The 21,244-nt window shown below is 44.3% G+C and overlaps 1 protein-coding gene across 1 annotated transcript in view; it reads left to right on the top strand.

The window, feature by feature from the left end:
- Positions 1-1,200: 1,200 nt before the first annotated feature.
- Positions 1,201-21,244, top strand: part of T265_08069 (hypothetical protein) — a gene marked incomplete at both ends in the record, with an annotated part of 62,879 nt that continues 42,835 nt past the window's right edge. The window contains 2 exons of the mRNA XM_009173764.1: positions 1,201-1,271; positions 12,701-12,831. Of these exons, the coding sequence (XP_009172028.1) occupies positions 1,201-1,271; positions 12,701-12,831 (202 nt within the window). The remainder of the gene's footprint in view (positions 1,272-12,700; positions 12,832-21,244) is intronic.

Raw genomic sequence — 21,244 nt, 5'->3', positions numbered from 1 at the left:
GAGGAACACCAACTAACTAACTACCTACCTACCTACCTACCTACCTACCTACCTACCTACCTACCTACCTACCTACCTACCTACCTACCTACCTACCTACCTACCTACCTACCTACCTACCTACCTACCTACCTACCTACCTACCTACCTACCTACCTACCTACCTACCTACCTACCTACCTACCTACCTACCTACCTACCTACCTACCTACCTACCTACCTACCTACCTACCTACCTACCTACCTACCTACCTACCTACCTACCTACCTACCTACCTACCTACCTACCTACCTACCTACCTACCTACCTACCTACCTACCTACCTACCTACCTACCTACCTACCTACCTACCTACCTACCTACCTACCTACCTACCTACCTACCTACCTACCTACCTACCTACCTACCTACCTACCTACCTACCTACCTACCTACCTACCTACCTACCTACCTACCTACCTACCTACCTACCTACCTACCTACCTACCTACCTACCTACCTACCTACCTACCTACCTACCTACCTAACTAACTAACTAACTAACTAACCAAATAACTAACTTCTACGGAGAGCAACTATGCATGTTATTGTAATGTAATGTGCTACTCATAAGGTTGCTGAAAACACTTAGACAGTCCACGACCGGTTTTGCCCTTCTTGGGGCTCATCAGGCAGGCGCAGTCCCCGGGTTTCCGTCAACCTTATGTTCTACTTGAAACCAAATTGCACGAAATTAGCGAATATACACTCATTTGCAAACTCATTTGGTTTTTCGAGAGACTCACCTGAAACCAAGCTGAATCTTTCGTTTTTGATGTTCTCAGGCAATTGAGTGCGCTATACCAGGCCGTCTCGTGTTTCAGCTGCTACGATATTCGATATCCTGCAAGATGCATTCACAAACGAAACCACTCACAAAGTTGCTGAGAACTTTTCGATGGCCCATAGCTGGTTTCATCCCTCTTGGGGCTCTTCAGATAGAACATCATAAATGAGAGATTCAGCTAGGCTTCAGGCGAGTTTTACACAAAACCAAAATGATGTGCAAATGAGTGCATTTCGCTAATTTCGTGCCTATCTGATGAGCCCCAAGAAGGGCGAAACCGGTCGTGAGCTGTCGAAGAGTTTTCAGCAACCTTGTGAGTAGTTTCCTTTATGAAAATATACTGCCATATCTCGAAGATCGCACCAGCTGAAACATGAAGCAGTCTGGTGCAGCACATTCAGTCGCCTGGAAACATCACGAACGGGAGATTCAACTGAGTTCTAGGTGAGTCTCTCGAAAAACTGAATTAGTTTGCAAATGACTGTATATTCGCTAATTTCGTGCAATTTGGTTTCAAGTAGAACACAATGGGTTGACGGAAATTCGGGGACTGCGTCTACATGATCAGTTCAAAGTGGAAAAATGAAACCGGTGGTGAACTGTCGAACAATGTTCAGTAAACTTATGAGCAATCAATACAATGAAACTAACAAAATGAACTTGGTGCTTGAAGATTACTCTAGTTCAGCAGTGCTTGCCACGCTTCTAGCCTCCGCGTGAACTGAGTGGGAAGTATGACGAATGTCAGATTGAGTTGAAAGTCAACAACAAATATTTTGTCCCTTAAACGAAAGTAACCTGTTTCAGCCTTACTGGGACTCATCAGCAATGCACAGCGGACGAAACGCAAAGAAGTTTGGAACCTGCGACTTCCTGACTAGCATCTTAGCGTTCGGCTACAGCGGCTGATTAACCCTGCGATTAGATCTTCTCTCGACAGGATATGGTTTCACTCGTCCATCAGCCGTAGCTTCCACGTCACACGTTCAAAATTCTAACCTGGTATTCACGGGTCTGAAACTATCTGGAATATCGTGAGACGCGTATTGCTGATTACTTTCATGAAACAGCTGCCCAATGCTTCTCGGTTATTTAGCGGAGATCGGCGTCACATATCTGTTAGATTCTTAGGGGCCCTCATCCCCCTCACGGTCCCTAGGTCTCTGGCACTGTCCGCAGTAGTCAAAAGTACAAAACTGCGGTTCGGTCTTCTTGCCGCGTCCACTCAGCTGCACATTCGGATATCTATACTATCGCCCAATCCGACGCGTAGTTCAGGGCTGGATGAAAAGAACCTTGCATGGTTTCCTCTTGAATAGACCCTCCCGCCGTTTTGGATGTCTTGTATGTAAGGGGGCAATGTCGTCACATCACCACATCCCCACACCACACGCAAACAGAATGGAGTATTTTTTTGTTCTTGACGGACTACACTACTACTTATAAGGTGGATAGAAACTCTGTGACAGTTTTTAGCCACCCAGTCATCACATACTTGCCTGTTCAGCTCACAGTCGCTCACTGGATCACGAGACTCGTCTTTTTTCATACTTGCAAACCGCGTCACATCAAGGTGACTCATCAGACGTCGATTGTCTGTACCGTCTGGTGAGCGTAGCCACTACTCATGTGCTGACGTCCCCACGTACACGCAAACGGACCTACATATTGGGAAACCGAACCCAGTCAGGACACACACAGACTCGCGCGCGCGCGCAGGGAGCAAGGAGTCAGTCCACGGACAACTATGGAATACGTGTAGCAGCCAACCTGCGGAGGGAAGACGTTCTCGCTGTCCGGACTTCCACCAAGGGACTCTCGCATACGATAAGTTCCTTTTTTGACTTGCTCCCATTTCGCACTGTATTTATTTTCATATGTGTTGCAACCCACTACTGGCAACCATGCTAAAAACTTTTATTAGTGCATACACCTTCTGATTTGTGCTATGACCATCATCGAATATGCACTAATAAGTTCATGAACGGGCTCACCCAATTTACAAAGTCCCCGAGTTTCTGTTCGACTTTCTATTCTACACGAACATGTAGCGCAGTTGGTGAGCTACACACAGTTGCCAGTTGACTTGGTGTTTTGACTTGAGCTCACCTGGTTCACAAACAAATCTTTCGTTTGTGAGGTATCCAGTGCGCACACAGATGTGTGTCTAACTAGCATCTTCCGCTTTAGTCGGTCTCCCTTATCGATCAGCATGTCCAACTTTGGAAAGTGAGGACAAGACGAGTTTGTGTAGAAAAAATCTGGATCTCTGACGAGTAGAGCGTCTCATGTCACCCTCTCATCGAGTTCCCCCCCCCCCCCCCTTGGCGATCACATGATCAACAGCCCCTTGATCTACAATCTGAAACGTTTAAAAGTACACCCATCACAAATCTTCGGGTTGATTCAAACGCATAAATCTCGGTTGCGAATGTATTGTGTGGCCGCGAGCGGCCGTTCAGTTCACAGATGCAGTACAATCCATCCTTCAGTCATAAAGTCCTCATCACATGTTCCGCCGTTGAATAGCTTCTCGAGTGATGACTTCTCATATGAACGGTTCATTTTCCTTGCCTGATTTAATTATAGTGCGATTGATAATAGGGAGAGATTTTGTGACTTTCGTTTTCACTGCAAGCAAAGCCAATCAAAGGAAACCAGCTGAGAGGCATTACACAAATTCGCCCCCTAATTTGAAAAATCAGCGGCGCCTTTCTGACGAATCTGTGGAAAGATTCCAGCACCCATTCCCCTTGTTAGTATTCAAAGGCCGCACTGTCCGATAGTTGAGTCCCTGTAGAAAGTGGGGTATTCCCGGGCGTGCTTTGCAAGCGCAATTCGTCCTGGTGATCTAGAATACAAAACTATTTTCAAGCACCGTAGCATCGTTGAACAAAAGGACTATCGATCCACGTGAAACTGAGATGTGACGGTCTGAGAACAGTTTTAACTGACAAGAGAATGCTTAGGGATGGAACACTACTTTGGAAATGTCTCCTCTGATGAATGTTCCATTGATCGAAGGCACATACGTCACCTTTACGACTTCAATTTCGTTTCAGGATCGCGGGATAAAGGTGACTGGACGACAAAGCGACGTGAGTTGTTATCACCTGCATTAGCAGTCGGTTCTACGGAGCTCGAAGGTAGAAACAATTGGTAAGTTTGGATCTTGCACTCAGCAATGTTCCGAAAACGATGGCGTCCTTCCACCGGTAAGAACGACACTCGAATGGTCAGGTAAGATATTTTACTCGCTCGATAATGAACTTAATCAGACGAAGCACTTAAAAACAAACTGACTGTAGAAAAATATTGCTGCTTGTCAAAAGATTGAATTTCTCGCTGACATTTGAAGTCAAACAGACGTAAATCCATCAAATTAGTTTTCGAATTCTTCGCTGTCTATTTTGGCACCAGCAGACACGAGCGCGTTGACCAGACAGTCACGTGATAGGCTAGTGATTACGAAATGTCAGGGTGAGAGAGAGAGAGAGAGCGCTGATCAAACAAATGATTGATGTCACAGTGGGGCAGACTAACAAACAGTGCACTGGAAATCCGTTAAATATAAATTTCAGATCACTTGGATCAGAAATGTAAAGAGACAAGTGATCTGTGCGGAAACGAGCAGAGTTGCTCACATACACCTTGCATGAGTCGAAATGCGGAACAAAAGTGCGGGTTCTCGTTGCGTGCTTCTGGCGATAAGTAAATATAAAAAACCGGCCATGGGCTGTCGAACAGTTTTCAGCAACCTTGTGAGTAGTTTCCTTTATGAAAATACATACTGTGATATCTCGAATCATGAGGCGGCCTGTGTGCAGCACATTCAGTTGTAGATTCAGTTGAATCTCTCGTGAAAACCAAATTTGTTTGCAAATAAGTGTATTTCTGGAAAACAGTTCAATTTGGCTCCAAGAAGAACATGAAATTGACGGGAACTCGGGGTCTGCGCCTACCTGATGAGCCCCAAGAAGGCCGAAACCAGTCGTGGGCTGTCGAAGAATTTTCAGCAACCATGTGAGTGGTTTCCTTCATGAAAATAGAAAACTAGTGCAGAGGAACAGTTTTCCTCTTCTATGCTTTTAATCAATCAAATTGATCAGAGTTCCTAATCAGCCTAACGAATACATAGGTTTACATATTTCTGTGGCATTGGCCGTAAGTTTTCTCTAGTTCAGTCTCTAATGTGGCTAGTTAGGCGGTATCAGAATCGTAAATAGATCCCGAATGTGTTCATTCTGCGAAAGGGCCACGGGTGATTTCATCAATCGCATTGCAGAAACTTTTCGTGTGAGACACATGGTTCGTGTCGATTGATTCAGTTAGTTATGCGGAAAGCCGGTCAACGTGCATATTTGCCCAGTCAAGAAGTTAGATAGTTGGGTAGTTAGTTTGTTAGTTGGTCCGTTAGTTATTAAGTTATTTATTTATCTATTTATTTATTTATTTAGTTGGTCAGTTGGCTAGTTAGTTAGTTAGTTAGTTAGTTAGTTAGTTAGTTAGTTAGTTAGTTAGTTAGTTAGTTAGTTAGTTAGTTAGTTAGTTAGTTAGTTAGTTAGTTAGTTAGTTAGTTAGTTAGTTAGTTAGTTAGTTAGTTAGTTAGTTAGTTAGTTAGTTAGTTAGTTAGTTAGTTAGTTAGTTAGTTAGTTAGTTAGTTAGTTAGTTAGTTAGTTAGTTAGTTAGTTAGTTAGTTAGTTAGTTAGTTAGTTAGTTAGTTAGTTAGTTAGTTAGTTAGTTAGTTAGTTAGTTAGTTAGTTAGTTAGTTAGTTAGTTAGTTAGTTAGTTAGTTAGTTAGTTAGTTAGTTAGTTAGTTAGTTAGTTAGTTAGTTAGTTAGTTAGTTAGTTAGTTAGTTAGTTAGTTAGTTAGTTAGTTAGTTAGTTAGTTAGTTAGTTAGTTAGTTAGTTAGTTAGTTAGTTAGTTAGTTAGTTAGTTAGTTAGTTAGTTAGTTAGTTAGTTAGTTAGTTAGTTAGTTAGTTAGTTAGTTAGTTAGTTAGTTAGTTAGTTAGTTAGTTAGTTAGTTAGTTAGTTAGTTAGTTAGTTAGTTAGTTAGTTAGTTAGTTAGTTAGTGTGCCTCCCGTCCAGACCAAATTGGGAATCAACATCGTTAGTATTCAACTCAAATCATTTCTCCGAATTTGACTCCATAATAGACAGTGACGTTTTATTGCGGGATATCCAGCTACATAGCACATATCTTGCTGTACGTAGGACTCTTTTGTGTACAATTTCTTTGAAGAATATTTTTTTATATTGACTGAGAGAACTAGTTGAATGGGGTGTGTATATTGACCTTGAGCTTTTGATAGACGCGGACACACTCGGTCTTTAGGGAGTTCTCTCTCCACAATTGGGTACTTCGATGCTGACCAGCCAATGACATCGCACGCTATTTCTTCACGCTATTTCTACATGGACTATACTTCTATGGTGTACTGGCATACTTGGGGAATACAGTGAGTATTGGACTGACTCCCGTCGGGGAAGCTCGAGAACAATACTGTTTCACTAAAAATATATCGCTTATCAATGTTTTCTCGAAAGTACATTTCTTCAAGCACAGGAGTTTGATAGGAACTCAAGGAGTGCACCTATGTAATGCGCCCGAGAAGATCGATACCTATTGTGTTTCAGTACATTTGGGGAATTCGGTGAGTACCGAGCAGATATTCGTCGAATGAGCCACTTCGAACAGTTAACTCTCTCTCCAGCGGCTAAGGATTCAGCAACAAGTGAACTTGAGATCTCGCATATTTTTCCCTAAAGACCACCTGTTTTACAACGAGCTTTTTCCCAAGCAAGTAGGAAGTGATAGGGTGATTCAACTGTACAGAATAATCAATAGTCACCAATAATCAATCATCAACATTCTGGAACTTCACAAGAAACTATGCTGGCTAATGCCAACGTCTACGTAAAGTTGGTTTTCAGGACAACATCGCTGTTCTTTAAGTGTATCTTAAGTCCTTTTGAGGCGTTTGTACTCGTTTTTTGTTGTCGGCGTTATCAGGACCGTAAATCAGATTCCACGGACAAATTTTCCGCAGTTGGCTGAAAAGTGCAAACAGATGGCACTCACGGAGGCCAAGAGGTCTTACCCGTGCTGATTTGCAATGGCACACAGCTCTAGGCAACTTTACTGGACAGTATCTCATCGACCGTCGAATGTGTTCTGATAATGTCCGCTGAATGATGGCCCGTCATACACCCTCGTCCTTGAACTGACCAACTAACCAGCTGCTTGTTTCTCTTCCATTTAAAACATCAAAAAAGACTATTCGCCTAACGCACTCAGTTGCATACGAGTTTGGTTTTGGCAGAAGGGGCTTCAGACGAATGCGCTCCAGGTAACCTCATGTTCGTGATAGCGCAGCACACTACTGATAAGGTGTTCAGCAACCTCATGAGTAGTGTGTAACGCGTATACAAAGAACGACAATCTTTTTACCTCCACACTCAGCTTCTGGAAGGTCACGTGTCATATGGTCACATTGCCCGTGGTGCGTTTCCCGCTGTCAAGTTTAGCTTATCTCTACTCGGCCTCAGTTGAGCAGCTCAAAACCTGAAACAACTCTCTCTACGTTTAGATGGTTAATTTGGCGAACAAATCACAGACACCACGAGGTGAAATGCATCAATCTGACCCGTGGTTGTCAACTCCTTTAGAGGTGTTGTGGACCACAGTCTCCCTAATGCCTTCTTATTACCGTGAACTCCGGTCTGGATAACCGATCGATAGCCTGGTGCGCTTGGCCATACCAGAAAGAGTCAATGAACGCGCGAATCAGCTCATCGATCCATTGATCACTGTCGCGTACAAGCGGGCCAAAAAAACGATACTAAGAACACAACTCATCTGTCAAGACGAGTGAAGAACAACCAATGAAATCTGTCCCTCAACGAAACAGTTATTCCATTGGCTGTTATGTGGCTCCTCTACGTTCGGAGCTGGTTCTCCTAATAAGAAGATATTGGCACTTTTTTAAGCCATGCCTTTGTCCCCAGATTGTGTGAGAGGTCTCACGTCCTCGATGTCGTTTACTCATGTACTAAAACGTAATCAGGTCACTAGTAGCTGTAACTGACATAGATAATCGAAGTAGTAAAGTTTGTATCTGACGTCTTTTGCTCACCAGAATTGAAAGAAAATTTATTCTGTCGTAATAAACGCTTTCCGACCATTCACTCAGCCACTATGATGACTTTGGTCGCCTAACACTCTACACTGTCCAACGTGGTCATTTTTTCATCTCCACGTGTTTCAACTGACGGGACCCTCTGTCCATCTCGACCTCTACAGCATTTAGGGAGCACTCAGAACAGAGAAATCCATTATCCTCGTGCATCCCACGGGAGAAGCAAAGGTCTACTACATTATCGGAAAACGCACGGGCCGAACAATAGAGACGAGTAAAGTTCAAGGCCCCGCTCATACAACTCGTCGTCTGACAGTTGTAGACAAGACTTCTGGTCTTCATTTTCTTGTAGACACCGGAGCTGACATCAGTATTATCCCTTTAATTGCTGCACTCCTTCTTCTTTCACCTTAACGGCTGCAAATGGTTCTTCTATTAAGACTTACGGACAATAGAGAACACCAATAGGTCTACTACATTCATTTTAAACCGGTTCTAGTACGAAGATTCACTGGTCTAGTTAGATTCGACTTTCATCATCTGTACCAAGTGTCTCTGTCAAACAAAAATGAGCAAAAGTCTATTTTTGGCAATACGGGAATAGCCAGTGAACACGTGATCACGTGACACTGTGTCCTGTCCACGCGCGACTGATCAGCCGTTCGAGGCCGGCAGGTGATGTGTTCGAGACTATATTGAAATTTCGCAAAAAAAAGTGCACTGCTCATGGAACAGCTTTTCAGCACAGCTTGGCTTAACAAAATTCCCGTGTCACTAATTGATACTTTCTGTCCCACCCAATTTTGTGGCATCTTGACTACTCCTCATTCCAACTCATACGAACTTTAATATTTTACCTGTACTACTGATCAGGTGATCTGTTTTGCGACAGGGCAAGTTTCACCGCGAAGTAGACGTTATCAACCTCTCTGAGGAATAACATGAAAAAACAGAGGATGTTTGCTTATTTTGCTGATTACTTGTCAGTTGCAGTGCAGGCAGTTTCTGAGCAGCCAACTACATCAACCATCAAGCAGTCCGAATACCTTTCTGCTTTCACCTGACGTTAAGACACCACCTTCCATGGGTGATCAGTAACGAAAGACTAGATCGAAACGTAGCATACCACACATCGACGAGGTTTAAACGGTGTTGTTTACAGAGTGAATTGCAAAAACTCACACAGGCGAACACAAACAAGGGAACATATGTTTACGTTTCACAGGTATCTGTGCTGCGGACCCTGGAGACCACACAATCACCGCCTGTCCGTTCGTTCGTGGATGGCCCGACTGAGATAACGCAACATATGTCGATAATGGCCCCTTTGTTCCACGGACTGCGTTCGGTTCGGTAGAAATGCATTACCTCCAGTGTTTCCCATGGTTTCCTGAGAAACGTTTCTGCTGGGTTTTTTTTGGGGGGGAAAGGAGGACATTAAGACAGGGTGGTTGCTGACACACTCTCATCTGTACACGACCAAAAGCCATGGAAGATCACGGTGACTGCAGTTCAGATGGTGCTGTGTGAAGCCAATCAGCTTAAAGCCTGACTGGCAAATGTCCCTCGATGAAAGTATTCAAGGCTTAAAACTGATATTTTGCGCTGAGTATCAAGCTACTATCGATCCTTGCAGGTGAGCAAACGTCTAACGAAATTTGGGACTTCCCCGCAGCCCCTGGTACCAAAAAGTGTATTTTGTTAACTCAATGCGCACCGAAAAAGGGGGGTTATGCAGTACACCTGTGAGACGTAAATGTGATTGTAGTATATACCAACGCCACAAAGGAACCAAACCAAACTAGTATGAACACTAATGGGGATAGGTCGAGAGCTCAAAGTGCGAACTCACTCACCGGAAGGTTCGTGGTTTGAATCCAATCCAGACATCTCAGCTGCTCTTGTCCAAACCTGGTTGACCTGGCAGTATCACAGCCGTGGTGCTACTCTCTGGCGTAGTGGAATCCAGGCACCGACAGGAAGTTGACAGGGGCCTCCTCTTTGCCTGTCTGCCCAGACATTACTCGACGTCACCTAAGACAATTGCTACACTTTCGCACTACCATTTCGCGAACCCATTGAAGTGCAGAGGACCACATGGTTGTCACAACCTACACCAAAGGGCATTTGGAGGGGAACGAGAATGGAACAGTATTGTTCGGTAGGGAGACTACCAAGGCATTGCATGGGCAGCGGATTGAGCCAAAACTAAAAAACCATGCTGTCACAAAGTCCTCAGGAGAGTGACCTCTCTTCAGAGGTATCTTGAACTCGAGATAGCCCGGTGTTTGCTGACCGGAAGGTCCATGGGCCGCACCCAAACCAGGGATCCCGTCTGGCCTTGGGGAATTTTGAGGCATGTCTTATCCATCGTTCTTCGGTAGGATGGCATTGGAGCTGGGTACCGAAATGGTTTTACAGCCGAACTATTATTATTCTTACTGTAATTTTACTTGATAAAGGACTTCACCCCTGGACAATACAAATCAACGGGTTAGTTACAGATGAATGTAGTCTGTCTAGATGAAGGTCAAAGGTTTAAAAAATGTATGTCGAGGCCACTCGGTCAAGGCACATCAAAATTTAAAGTCGTTAAATAACAAGACAAAGCCGTAATTTGAGAGAAACAATTTTGCCGTAAGTTGCTAACCATACTATTATTATCATTTATTTTTGAAGAGCATGGTCACAAACATAAAAAGTGAGTGCAAGCGATGAATGCGAAAGAGTAACAGGAGAATATGGGAGAAAAGAGAGTAACGTCTCATTCGAGATCATGCCAAGGGCAGTGCCAGTCTGATGAGGTGAATCCCAAAGTATGTAAAGATTTTGGTATGGGAACACGCGTCTAAGGACCAACAACCAAAGAAAGGACAAACAATGGTGAATGCTCTTCAAGGCGCAGTGTGCGCTAGCACAGTCAAGACTCGCACATCAGACACAAAGTGACCGTCATACTGGGTCTGGTGTGAGATTTAAATGACAAAAATGTATCTTCAACGCCATGTGCTACACATAAAAGTGTCATAAGTACGCAGAGAGCCCACAATGGCGAGCAAACACAAGTCACTGACTGCGATCTTTGGAAGTCCCAGTCCAATAACAGCCTTAGCGGATTGAGGAAAGCAGATCCCTCGATAAGAGATGATCATCGGTTGGTGAACCAAAAAGTCGATATTACAACCGATGGCATGTAGGGTTGAGATGATGGCGAGGGAATATTCATCAGCACCATACTTCTGCTTCTTCTCATTCCACACTATCACTCCACGCCCATCCGAGAAACTATTCTGACGTCTATTACAGTTGCACGCCGATCTCGAACAGCGATTAGGTCAGGTTTGATGAACGACGTAGAAGTAGAGGCTCTCAACTCCTCGAAGACGGTGTACCCCAGTCGACGGAGACGTTTTGCAACTACTTGAAGTTTGCTTTAACTCCAACACTCTGGGGTTTTCAGCTCTCACCAGCAAATCAGGGTTTTGATGACAAAGTTATCGTAGCCCGTGCTCACAACGTACTGGTCGTGAACTGCTTGTTATCAGAGTGACCTTTCAACAAGGTCAATGATGAATTATTTGATTGCCTGACTTGTGTTTACACGTTTCGGTTACAATCTTGGGATGGCGCGGACGAATCGATGAATTGGCCCTGTGCAACATTTTAAGATCAATACAGGCGTACACGCCCAATCGATTGTTAGTCACTTTGCCGAGCTTGGCAGTGGGATGGTGTGAGATTCGCTGACAATGTCACTCAAACTATTGGTGAAACGTTTGTGACCCAACTATAAGGCTCGGCGAACAGACTAACAAACGAGCAGTGCATCCGAACTATCTAAACACCGGATCATCACCAGAATAACCCTAAATCTGGGTCCGTTTGCCAGTCGAAAGGCGAAAACATCAGGAGAGCAGAGACAATACCTTTCCCAAAGAAATGAATTCGAATTACTTCCACGTGGTAAATATGATCCACTTCCGACACGTAAATCCACTTCGCCTCCTTCCATTGGTGTGAAGTCCTGTTTGGACCAACCTCGACATGTCAGGACCTGAGAATGCTTGTAAATTGGAATGACAACCAGGACCAGTTCAAATTCCACAATCAATGATTGCACGTCCTTGAAAGTGTTCACCCAGCTGTACGTTGAGTGGAGTTTGGAATATGTTGCGATGACCCACGCAGTATGATGGAGACACATCCATGTGCTGTCTTCTACACCGTCCGTGTGAATCAGACGGGTACAGAGGTTAGCAAATATTGGCGACGGAGGGCTGAATGATCACAGAGCTTTGCTGTTGCGAACATGCAACAGATTGTTGCTCAGATTGGAAAAAAAGACCTTCAAATTTTCCGGAAGGTTTCAGAAGGAAACAGCATAGTTAACTCAAACCGAACGCTTAAATTCCCTTTTGTGCAAGGGGGGTACATTATAGGTTCCTGGGAGAATTAAACGACCGATCCAAGTGAGAGCTGCCGAAAATTCGCGGAAGACAATTTAAAAACAGGAACCAGTCGACGAAGAGGACAGTACACACGAACAGTATTCGAGCTCTCCACTGTCTTACAACCGTTGTTTAGTTGAAAGACTAATTGTGGAGAAAGGAATAAAAGTGAATGAGGAAGGGACTCAATGCTACCCTACCACAAACACTCCGAGGTGGGTACACCTTCAGATACTATTTAAGGCAGTCTGAATAACACAAACGATTTGTATCCTTATGTTGCAGCTTTGCCAATCATGTGGACCCCATCTTGGAAGGCAAGCAGTATCCCGACTTGTGGCAGTCTCCTAACAACTCCTCGTTCGGTTCAAAGGTTAACCCCATCCGTGAATGCACTACTCTGGAAGACAGCACAGGTACGTCTAAGTTGGACGGATACCCTTGTAGTGTACTACTCATAAGGTTGCTGAAAATTCATCGACAGCCCACGTCCGGTTTCGCCCTTTTTGGGGCTCATCAGGTAGGCGCAGTTCCCGGGTTTCCGTCAACCCATTATGTTCTACTTGAAACCACATTGCACGAAATAAGCGATTATACACTCATTTGCAAACTAATTTGGTTTTGCGAGAGACTGACCTGGAACCCAGCTGAATCGCTCGTCTGTGATCTTCTCAGGCGGATACCCCCTATTTTCCGGTTGATTGAGAGAACTCACCTGGCCCAGTGATCTTCGTCTCAAAAAACACCACAAATTTGAGTTCAAAGTCTTGTAGGTACTTACATCGCACGGAGAATAGCCCAGAGACCTTGTCCAGCTGCCAACTCCATGACTTGAAAATGCAACCGTTTACTCAACCTGCTTTTTTGGGAAGTTAAATGGGTCACAAAAATGTTTCACTCCTAAAGGATACAACCTCTCACTGGTTAGCTAATTCCACACTTTTCTAAACATTGTGTATAATCTTATTTTCATGTGTTGTTGAAGACCTGTTCTGTCCCGATTCCCCGTCCACGTGTGTCTACCTTTGTCGACCGTCCTGTCCGCTACACGTCAATCTGTCATATGTGTGACATTTCATCCGCTCTGGAAAGTTCTAGGCTGATCGGACAGACTTGTGAACTTCCGCCTGACCAAAAAGAACTTCAATTTGTCAACCAGTATCGAAGTTTTCTTTTTCACTATCATAAACAATTTGTCTGAAATGTTGTCTGTCACTCGACTGGCGACAGCATGACAGTTATTTTTTCCCGAAAAACTCACATTGACCAAGATGATTTGTTCCCAGTAGGCTTTCATACTTAGATCGAGTTAGAATGAAGGAAAAAATGAGTTCCTCCATCGCGTCGAGTTTTAACTCCCCCACCGATGTTTGTGGAAAGTGAGGAAATTACGGGAGTTCACTTTTGACCCCATCCTATAAGTAGTATATAAGTAGTAAGGACCATCCCATGAGCCTTCCATCTGAAAAGTTGTCACTCCGGGAGAGATCAGTCAACAGCGATTCACCCAACGTGAACGGCCCAAAACGGGCGATTATCGCTATTGATCGGCCACTCGTGTCCCCAGGACGCTGTGAAGCTACTGAGGCCCTAAGACTCCACCAAAATCTCAAAAGGAAAGCCGGCAAGCATCCAAGCCAGTCAATCATTTGATCAGTTTAGCAAAGGCCGATGAGTGTTCATGCACGCCATACAAGTGTGACCGAATGTGATCAGCGTTCAGACATTTCATAGACGCACGATCGATGTTGATGTGTGATCACTAAACGCCTATCAGACTGCCTGTATTACCTGTATTAAGAAAGTGCCCTTTAAATAGCGCGGAGCCGTTGTTACTTTTGCAATCGCACGCACTCGCTTGTCTGGAATAAAGTTGTTGTGTACTCTTGTCGATGAGTTCTTTTCTGGCGCCGGACACTGGAGAGGGAACAGCAGTTAGATATAACATGAAATTTGTGCGTAGGGATAAAATCCCGGTAGCAAGCTCCATAAACCCTGATCTGTCGTAGGAACCTTCAGGTGAGCTCAGGATCTTCTGCTGGCCACTTTGCGGTACTGTTCTACCAGAAGCCGTGAATTTCTGATATCATCCTCAAGAGAGTGTCCAGCTTTTGGTCTTTCGAAAAGCCATTGACTTGAAGTAGATCGAATCAGATTAGATTCTTTGCGGTGGACCATTCTCATCTACTGGTTTAACGCACTTGGTTTTATATCATCTCGTCAGTTATTTTCTTTATGTTGGCAGTTGTGTACCCAACCCATTTCAGGCATAGGTCGAAGACGGCCAACAATTACGTGGCATCGAGGCGTTTCTCGGTCTCCTTGGTGGGAGTTCCTCTTTCGGAGTTGTAGTAACAGTTGACCGGCTCGAGTTTAAACAACTCCCAGTGAGTATTGCTCAATCAAGACGTAAAACGGGCCACATAAAATTCAAGGTCTTTTTTACAACTAAGATTTGGTTTCGAAAATGTTAATAGCCTAGTCGCCTAATTAAAGGAACCATCGGCAGTCTGGCAGACTCAATGCTGGTCCCTTGGGGTGCAGGCTGCCTTAGAATAACGCGGACGAAACACAAGGTACGTCATTCTGGTGTCTGTCTGTCAGCCGTACCGAATGGAAGTTTTCACTGATTCGAAGAATACTTCCTAATAGCTGGAACTATTTTTGAACATTCCCACTATCTTTTCGCATCGTATCTCTCCCGAGCTTCAGCTGGTCTTTTGAGACGAATCAACAATTCCCGGTCAGCACATATCTAAGCTTTGTTTTTAGGCCTAATGGGTCTTGGCGCCTTACAGTCAGGAACGATAATGCAAAGTCATCATAAATCCATGGGCGCATACACTGTTTTTCCCACACAGTAGGCAGTTGCCTACAGACAGGCACACAGTTAGGTGTGCCAAAGTGATGTTCACACAATCCCACGGTTAGCTGAAAAACACTGTAATTGCTGAAGTTGAAATGAATTCGATCCGATTCTGAACCGACTGTTTCTTGCCAAGACCTCCTTTAAACTATCGCTGTAAAGAAATTATGCAAATTCCTCACTGCTTGATGTCCTTGGGACGACCTGGAGCAGTGAACTAACGTGGTCAAAGGTGGTCTAGTGGATAAAACGTTCCTTGCGACAAAAATTTCCGTACTCCTCAGGTTGCCATGGCATCTGTCTCAACCTTTGAGTGAAGAACAAGAGGTGAACTTCAAAACACCTTCAGTAAATCGACTTCTACCGCAACTTCATGCTCGTGGTTCACCATTCAGCAGTCGTTGTCCTTTAGTTTGGAAAAGCCACCGCCTACTCATACCCAAAACCTTGGTTTTGATGAAAACTACTTTTGACGTCTTTGTTGGCTGTGGAGTGAGTCTCCAAAACACTACAAATCGCACACGTAGTCCGTTATCATCGCTCCAAATGCCTGGGCTGGAATGGCGATTCGTTGGCCTCCACGAGGTCGACCGACCAATCACAAAACAGTAGTCTGAAAAGCGAGAGTGAATCAATCAATTCAGTTGGTCAGTGGAGTGAAAAAATCGATGCATCTCCATCCGGTGATCACATTTTAGAATGACTCACTCCACTGTCATGCACTACTAAGTGAAAAGTGTTCAGTCCAAACGCAAACGATCAGCTGACCCAATTGATCCATACATTTGAGTAAACTGCTGTGTATTGCACGTAGTTTCCGGCCTATTGTAGCCTAAATTTCTGGTGTTATCTTAGCTGGAGAGAGGACAACATTTGGGCCTAAACTTTGGCGGCCTAATCAATAGTCTGAACCATCTTGAAAAATTTAACGGCACCGATCGAAAAACTGCTCGCGAGGTGTTCAAAAGTCCTCATGTATCCAAAAGTTTTGCCCCCAAAAAAGGGCGAAACATGTCGTGGGCTGTCGATGGACTCTCAGCGACCTTATGAGTAGTACATCAGCTGAGTGTCCTCTAAAACCAAATTAGTGTGAAGATGATATGACTTGGCAAAGTCTTTCGTAAAAACGTTTGACTGAGCCATCATTCATGCGATAACTCCAACTACAGAGTGTTGTCTGAACTCGAATAAAACTGGAGGTTAGTGAATTTCACGTTGCCCTTGAGAATGCTTCAGTTGCTCGACGAGTGATATGCCACAATCCTTCGCCTTCCATACCCTCGCACACAAGCAAGCACCCTACCAGTTGTCTAATAAACATGTCTCTATTTTCGATACCGTCTGGCTGAAATTTCTAGGTCCCTTCCACCTCTTCCCCTTTATACGATGAACAACCTGCTTTCGCAAACGTCAGTCTCCAAAAGTACCATCCCTTTGTACCCTTGAATAGCTTCTGCATGATTCTGATGCCGTCAGGTCAATGATTGGCTAAGGCAGGCATCGGTCTTCCTTCGAAAATCGGTTCCACAGCTTCCCAGCAGGCAATTTCAGCAACTCAGGTCCGCTGTTTGTAAAACTCCTGCCGCCAAAATGGCCAGTCTGCTTTTACTAGCAAATACCACGATGAAGGCGTCATTTACTACTTACACACTTATCTGCATACCAAATTTTGTTTTGGCGGAGACTCGCTTGGAACCCAGATGAGTGTCTCGTTCGAGAGAGTAAAAGAATGTTGAAAATACTGTCAGACTGTTGTCACTTGCCACAAAACATGAAGGAGACTTTGACTGTAGTCCTAGGAGCGGTTTCACTCGGGAACCGAGAAGCTCTTGATCCGATAGCAGCGTGGCAGCGAGCACAAAACACCAGTCCTGAATACTGTCAGTGGAGAAAACTTGCCAGTGAAGCTTCAAGCTCCACAGGGCATCACGTGCCCTCCGATGCCTGTGATTTCGCATTGTTGTTCGTCGAATTTCGACCAAACTTCTATGCTCCACCCAGATGCACAACTGCCCATTGTTGTCTGGACGTGATACACTACTCATAAGGTTGCTGAAATCTCTCCGAGAGCCCATAACTGGTTCCGCTCTTCTCGGAACTCTAGACATCGAAATATTGTTATATTTCAAGCTACCTAACAAATGGGACATGAGACGGTTAATTCAGAATATCACAAACAAAAGATTCAGTTCGGTTCAGGTGAGTCTCCAGTCAAAACCGAATTGGGGGGCAAATGAGTGTATAAGTCGACTTTCGTGCAATCTGTGTTCAAACAGACGAGAAGTGTGAGTCCGAAGCAGGCCTAAACCGGAGGTAGGCTGTTCAATAGCTTTTATCAACCTTATGAGTAGTGTATTACGTCCATACAAGGCATGATTTCCTTTGTGCAGGTGGCCAGTGAGCCCAGTTTGATCGGATGGTCAGCGTTCAAGGCCTCCACACTGTATTGGTTGGCGGTTTTCGACAGTCCTGTTGTGGAATGTGCTCAGGTGGAATTCAACAATCTGTGCACAACCTCGCTGTTCGAGAAAACACGGAATCTCAGGGAAACAGCGATATCTTCTCGGTTGTGACAAACTTCGAACTTGCAGATTAGATAGAATACGGGTTTCTAATTACTTCGCCCCATTTTGAAATTTTGTATCTGCGCTTTTATTGTATTTCAGTAACTGAGCAAGAACAAAAACTGGGCGTCAATTTAAACACTGACTATCGATCATTGATTGAATCATGACAGTGAACAGAGATAGTGAACAGGTGCACAGAAATTTCCGAATGCGCATACTTGTTTTTTTTTCAAGAAACCAGCGAAATGGCCAAAATGTGGTAAGGTTCACCTTATTCGCAACTTCCGCGAATTGATGCTGTGCAAATAACAGAAAAGTACCCACCAAACTATGCATTGTCTCCTCGAATGGTGACGAGTCGGTTGCAAGTTAAGCGCCAACTACGCCGAATAGTTCAACAGCCAACTGACCATCACTGAATTAACGTAAGGGTCCACCAACCTCAGAAACTCAGCTAATAAATTTGAAATGAGGTTTTTAATTCTGGAGCGTGCGGACGATGGAATTTTCACCGACATCCGCGACGTCTGATTGGATCACGGTCTGTATTGTACTTGCCAGCCTGTACCGGACTTGAAGATTGATCATCGCTCATCAGAAATCGGCGATGGCATAGTCAACTGCAACTAACAGTGAAAGAACGAAGGCCTTCGCTGCAGAGTTTTTTATTGGTAAACACCAACTGAACAGTTACAGACTATTGGACAAGGAAGCACAATTCTCATATGCATCTTGTTTATAAAAACTGTGTATCCGTCTTCTTCTCGTCTTCCTGCACTTTCCTGGATATTCATTGATTATCAATCAAATGTAAACAAATGCTACAAAGCGATTTCACAGATTCCGTAATGGATCCCACTACTACTCGCATGCCCCATCAGTAGTATCCACCGTTACAACAGCAGTTGACGTTGATTGGCGATGTACTCGTACGCAGTTTACGGAAGCATTTATAAGTTGACACATTATCACGTGGCAGACTGTCATTGATTTTTATTAGAAATGCCAAATATTTTTTCGCTTTCGATCTACATGTTAAAAATAGAAGTATGTATAGAGATCCATGAGATTCGACAAATACACTCATTTGCAAACCAATTTGCTTTTCACGAGAGACTTAACTGAATCTCTCGTTTATGATATTCTACAACTGAATGTGCTGCACACAGGCCACCTCAGTTAATGCGATATTTGAGACCTCACAGTATATTTTCACAAGTGAAACTACTCACAAGGTTGCTGAAAACTCTTCGACGGCCCACGACCGGACATTCCTGCAAGTTCATGTGTGCACTTGTGCGTCGAGCCAGTGGTGAGCCAATGGTTATGATCACCCGTGTCATTGTGAAGACCACCCAACTGGATCCGATTTACATCAACCTGGCCGGTCAGCTAGGCGGTGACAATGTTGACCTTGAGGCCGGCGCAAACGCAGTTCTGCTATAAGTGAGACGGTAAACCAGTGCAATCAATTGTCCCCAAACAAGCGTAGCCGACTCAGCTCCTGCCCAGCCGATGTCGGTCAGGTCGGAATCTCAGTATGGGATATGATGTCATGTGGTAAGACGTGGTCTTTGAGGCACCTCAGCTAGGCCTATCCAAAAGGATATCTTGGTGCAGTTCGCGGTCCTTGAAAGGTTTGAATCTCGGGAAAGCGTTATCGGACCTCTCTATGACTGAAGGGTCTGGCCCTGGAATGCGCCTGTTCATGAAACGCGAGGCACCTCAGCTGGGCCCATCCAAAACGATATCTTGGTGCAGTTCGCGATCCTTGAAAGGTTTGAATGTCGAGAAAACGTTATCGAACTTCTGTATGACCGATTGGTTTTCATGAGTTTGGCCCTGGAATGCGCCTGTTCATGAAACGCTTAGAAAAGCCGTTACACCTGGTTGAATCTGCGCCGTGTTTTGTGACGCAGCTCTGCTCTTGCAGTGGACACTAGATCTTAAAACGTTACTGACTTCAGACTAAACGCCATAAACGGGAGATCCAGTTGAGTCACTGGTGGGAACCAAATTGATAAGAATTATGAATGTGTTCCACTGACTTCGTGTAATATGGGTTGAAGCAGAACATAAGGTTGACAGAAACTCCGGGACTTTATCAAACAAGGACGAAACTGGCCATGGGCTCTCCAAGAGTTTTCAGCAAACTTATGAGTAGTGTGTTACGTCTAAGCTATTTTCTATATTTCTCGTCCCTCCATGAATACCTTCTTGACATGCCTATGAAGCTTTATTCAGTATGAGTTGCGAATGCCGAATACATGCAACTCGGAAGTCTTACAACTAGACCTTTCGGAATACCGATTGGCCCATTTGAAATAAGCCTGCTGATAACAGCTAAGGCAGTGGCTCTATAATTACCTAAATCTTTGTACGTTGGCACAAGGGATCCAATTACAGACTTGCCTACGTGTCCATTCACACAGAAAGTACGTATAATGCTAGCAAGTTGATGACATCCCAAGTGGCCTTCAGGCTGCGTGAGAACTATGAATGAAGTTATAGCCAAGCTCAGCCAACCCTAATCCGACGACGGACCGATGAGATACGGCAGCTTTTTCGAAAATTCCGTCTGAGCACTGGGACTCATGACCGTTCCAATCGCTGGGCAGATTACTATTATACGGTGGATACTACTGATGGGTGTATGCGAGTAGTATGTTTTCTCGTAAATCCGCTTCGCGTCTCCTGAAAAGTAAGATCTGCAGCGGTATTTGTGGAGTCGCTTTGTAGCACTTGCATGCATTTGAGTAACAGTCAATGAACATCAAGGAAAGTTCGGGAAGACACGTTTAAGGAGAAGATGGATATTCAGTTTTTGTAAACAAGCTTCGTATGAGAGTTTTGCTCCTCTGTCCAATAGTCTCCAACTGTTCAGTTGGCATTTTCTAATAACTAACTCCGCAGCAAAAGCCTTCTTTCTTCCACTAGTTTCTCACTGAGCCTCAAATGAATTTTTCCTTAGAATGATACTACTCATATGGTCGATAAACCATTCGACAGCTCACTACCGGTTTCAGTTAGTCTTAGACACAGTTCCGATCTCTCAGTAACCGGTGAGTGAAACTTCAACACCAGACGTTGTCACTTGAGGAATCATGTGATGTGGTCTGCGTGGTATAACTGTTCCTTTATTCTGTATAAATGCGAGTTAATCAAAGGCGAGGCAGTAGTGGCCAAACGGTCACGTGTTCAATCACGAGTTTGAAACCCTCCGGACATTTATGAGGTGCGTACCGCTGAGAATTCCCAACAAGATTGAAACAGCTGCAGAGTGTGTTGTGGACCACAGTCTACTTAATGCCTTCTTATTACCGTCAACCCCGGTCTGGGTAACCGATCGATAGCCTGGAGTGCTTGGCCAACCCAGAAAAAGTCAATGAACGTGCG

Source organism: Opisthorchis viverrini (assembly GCF_000715545.1).
Source record: "Opisthorchis viverrini unplaced genomic scaffold opera_v5_201, whole genome shotgun sequence".
Classification (NCBI taxonomy): Eukaryota; Metazoa; Platyhelminthes; class Trematoda; order Opisthorchiida; family Opisthorchiidae; genus Opisthorchis; species Opisthorchis viverrini.
The sequence above is the reverse complement of the archived record's forward strand: the minus strand, read 5'-3'. Positions and strand labels throughout refer to the sequence as shown.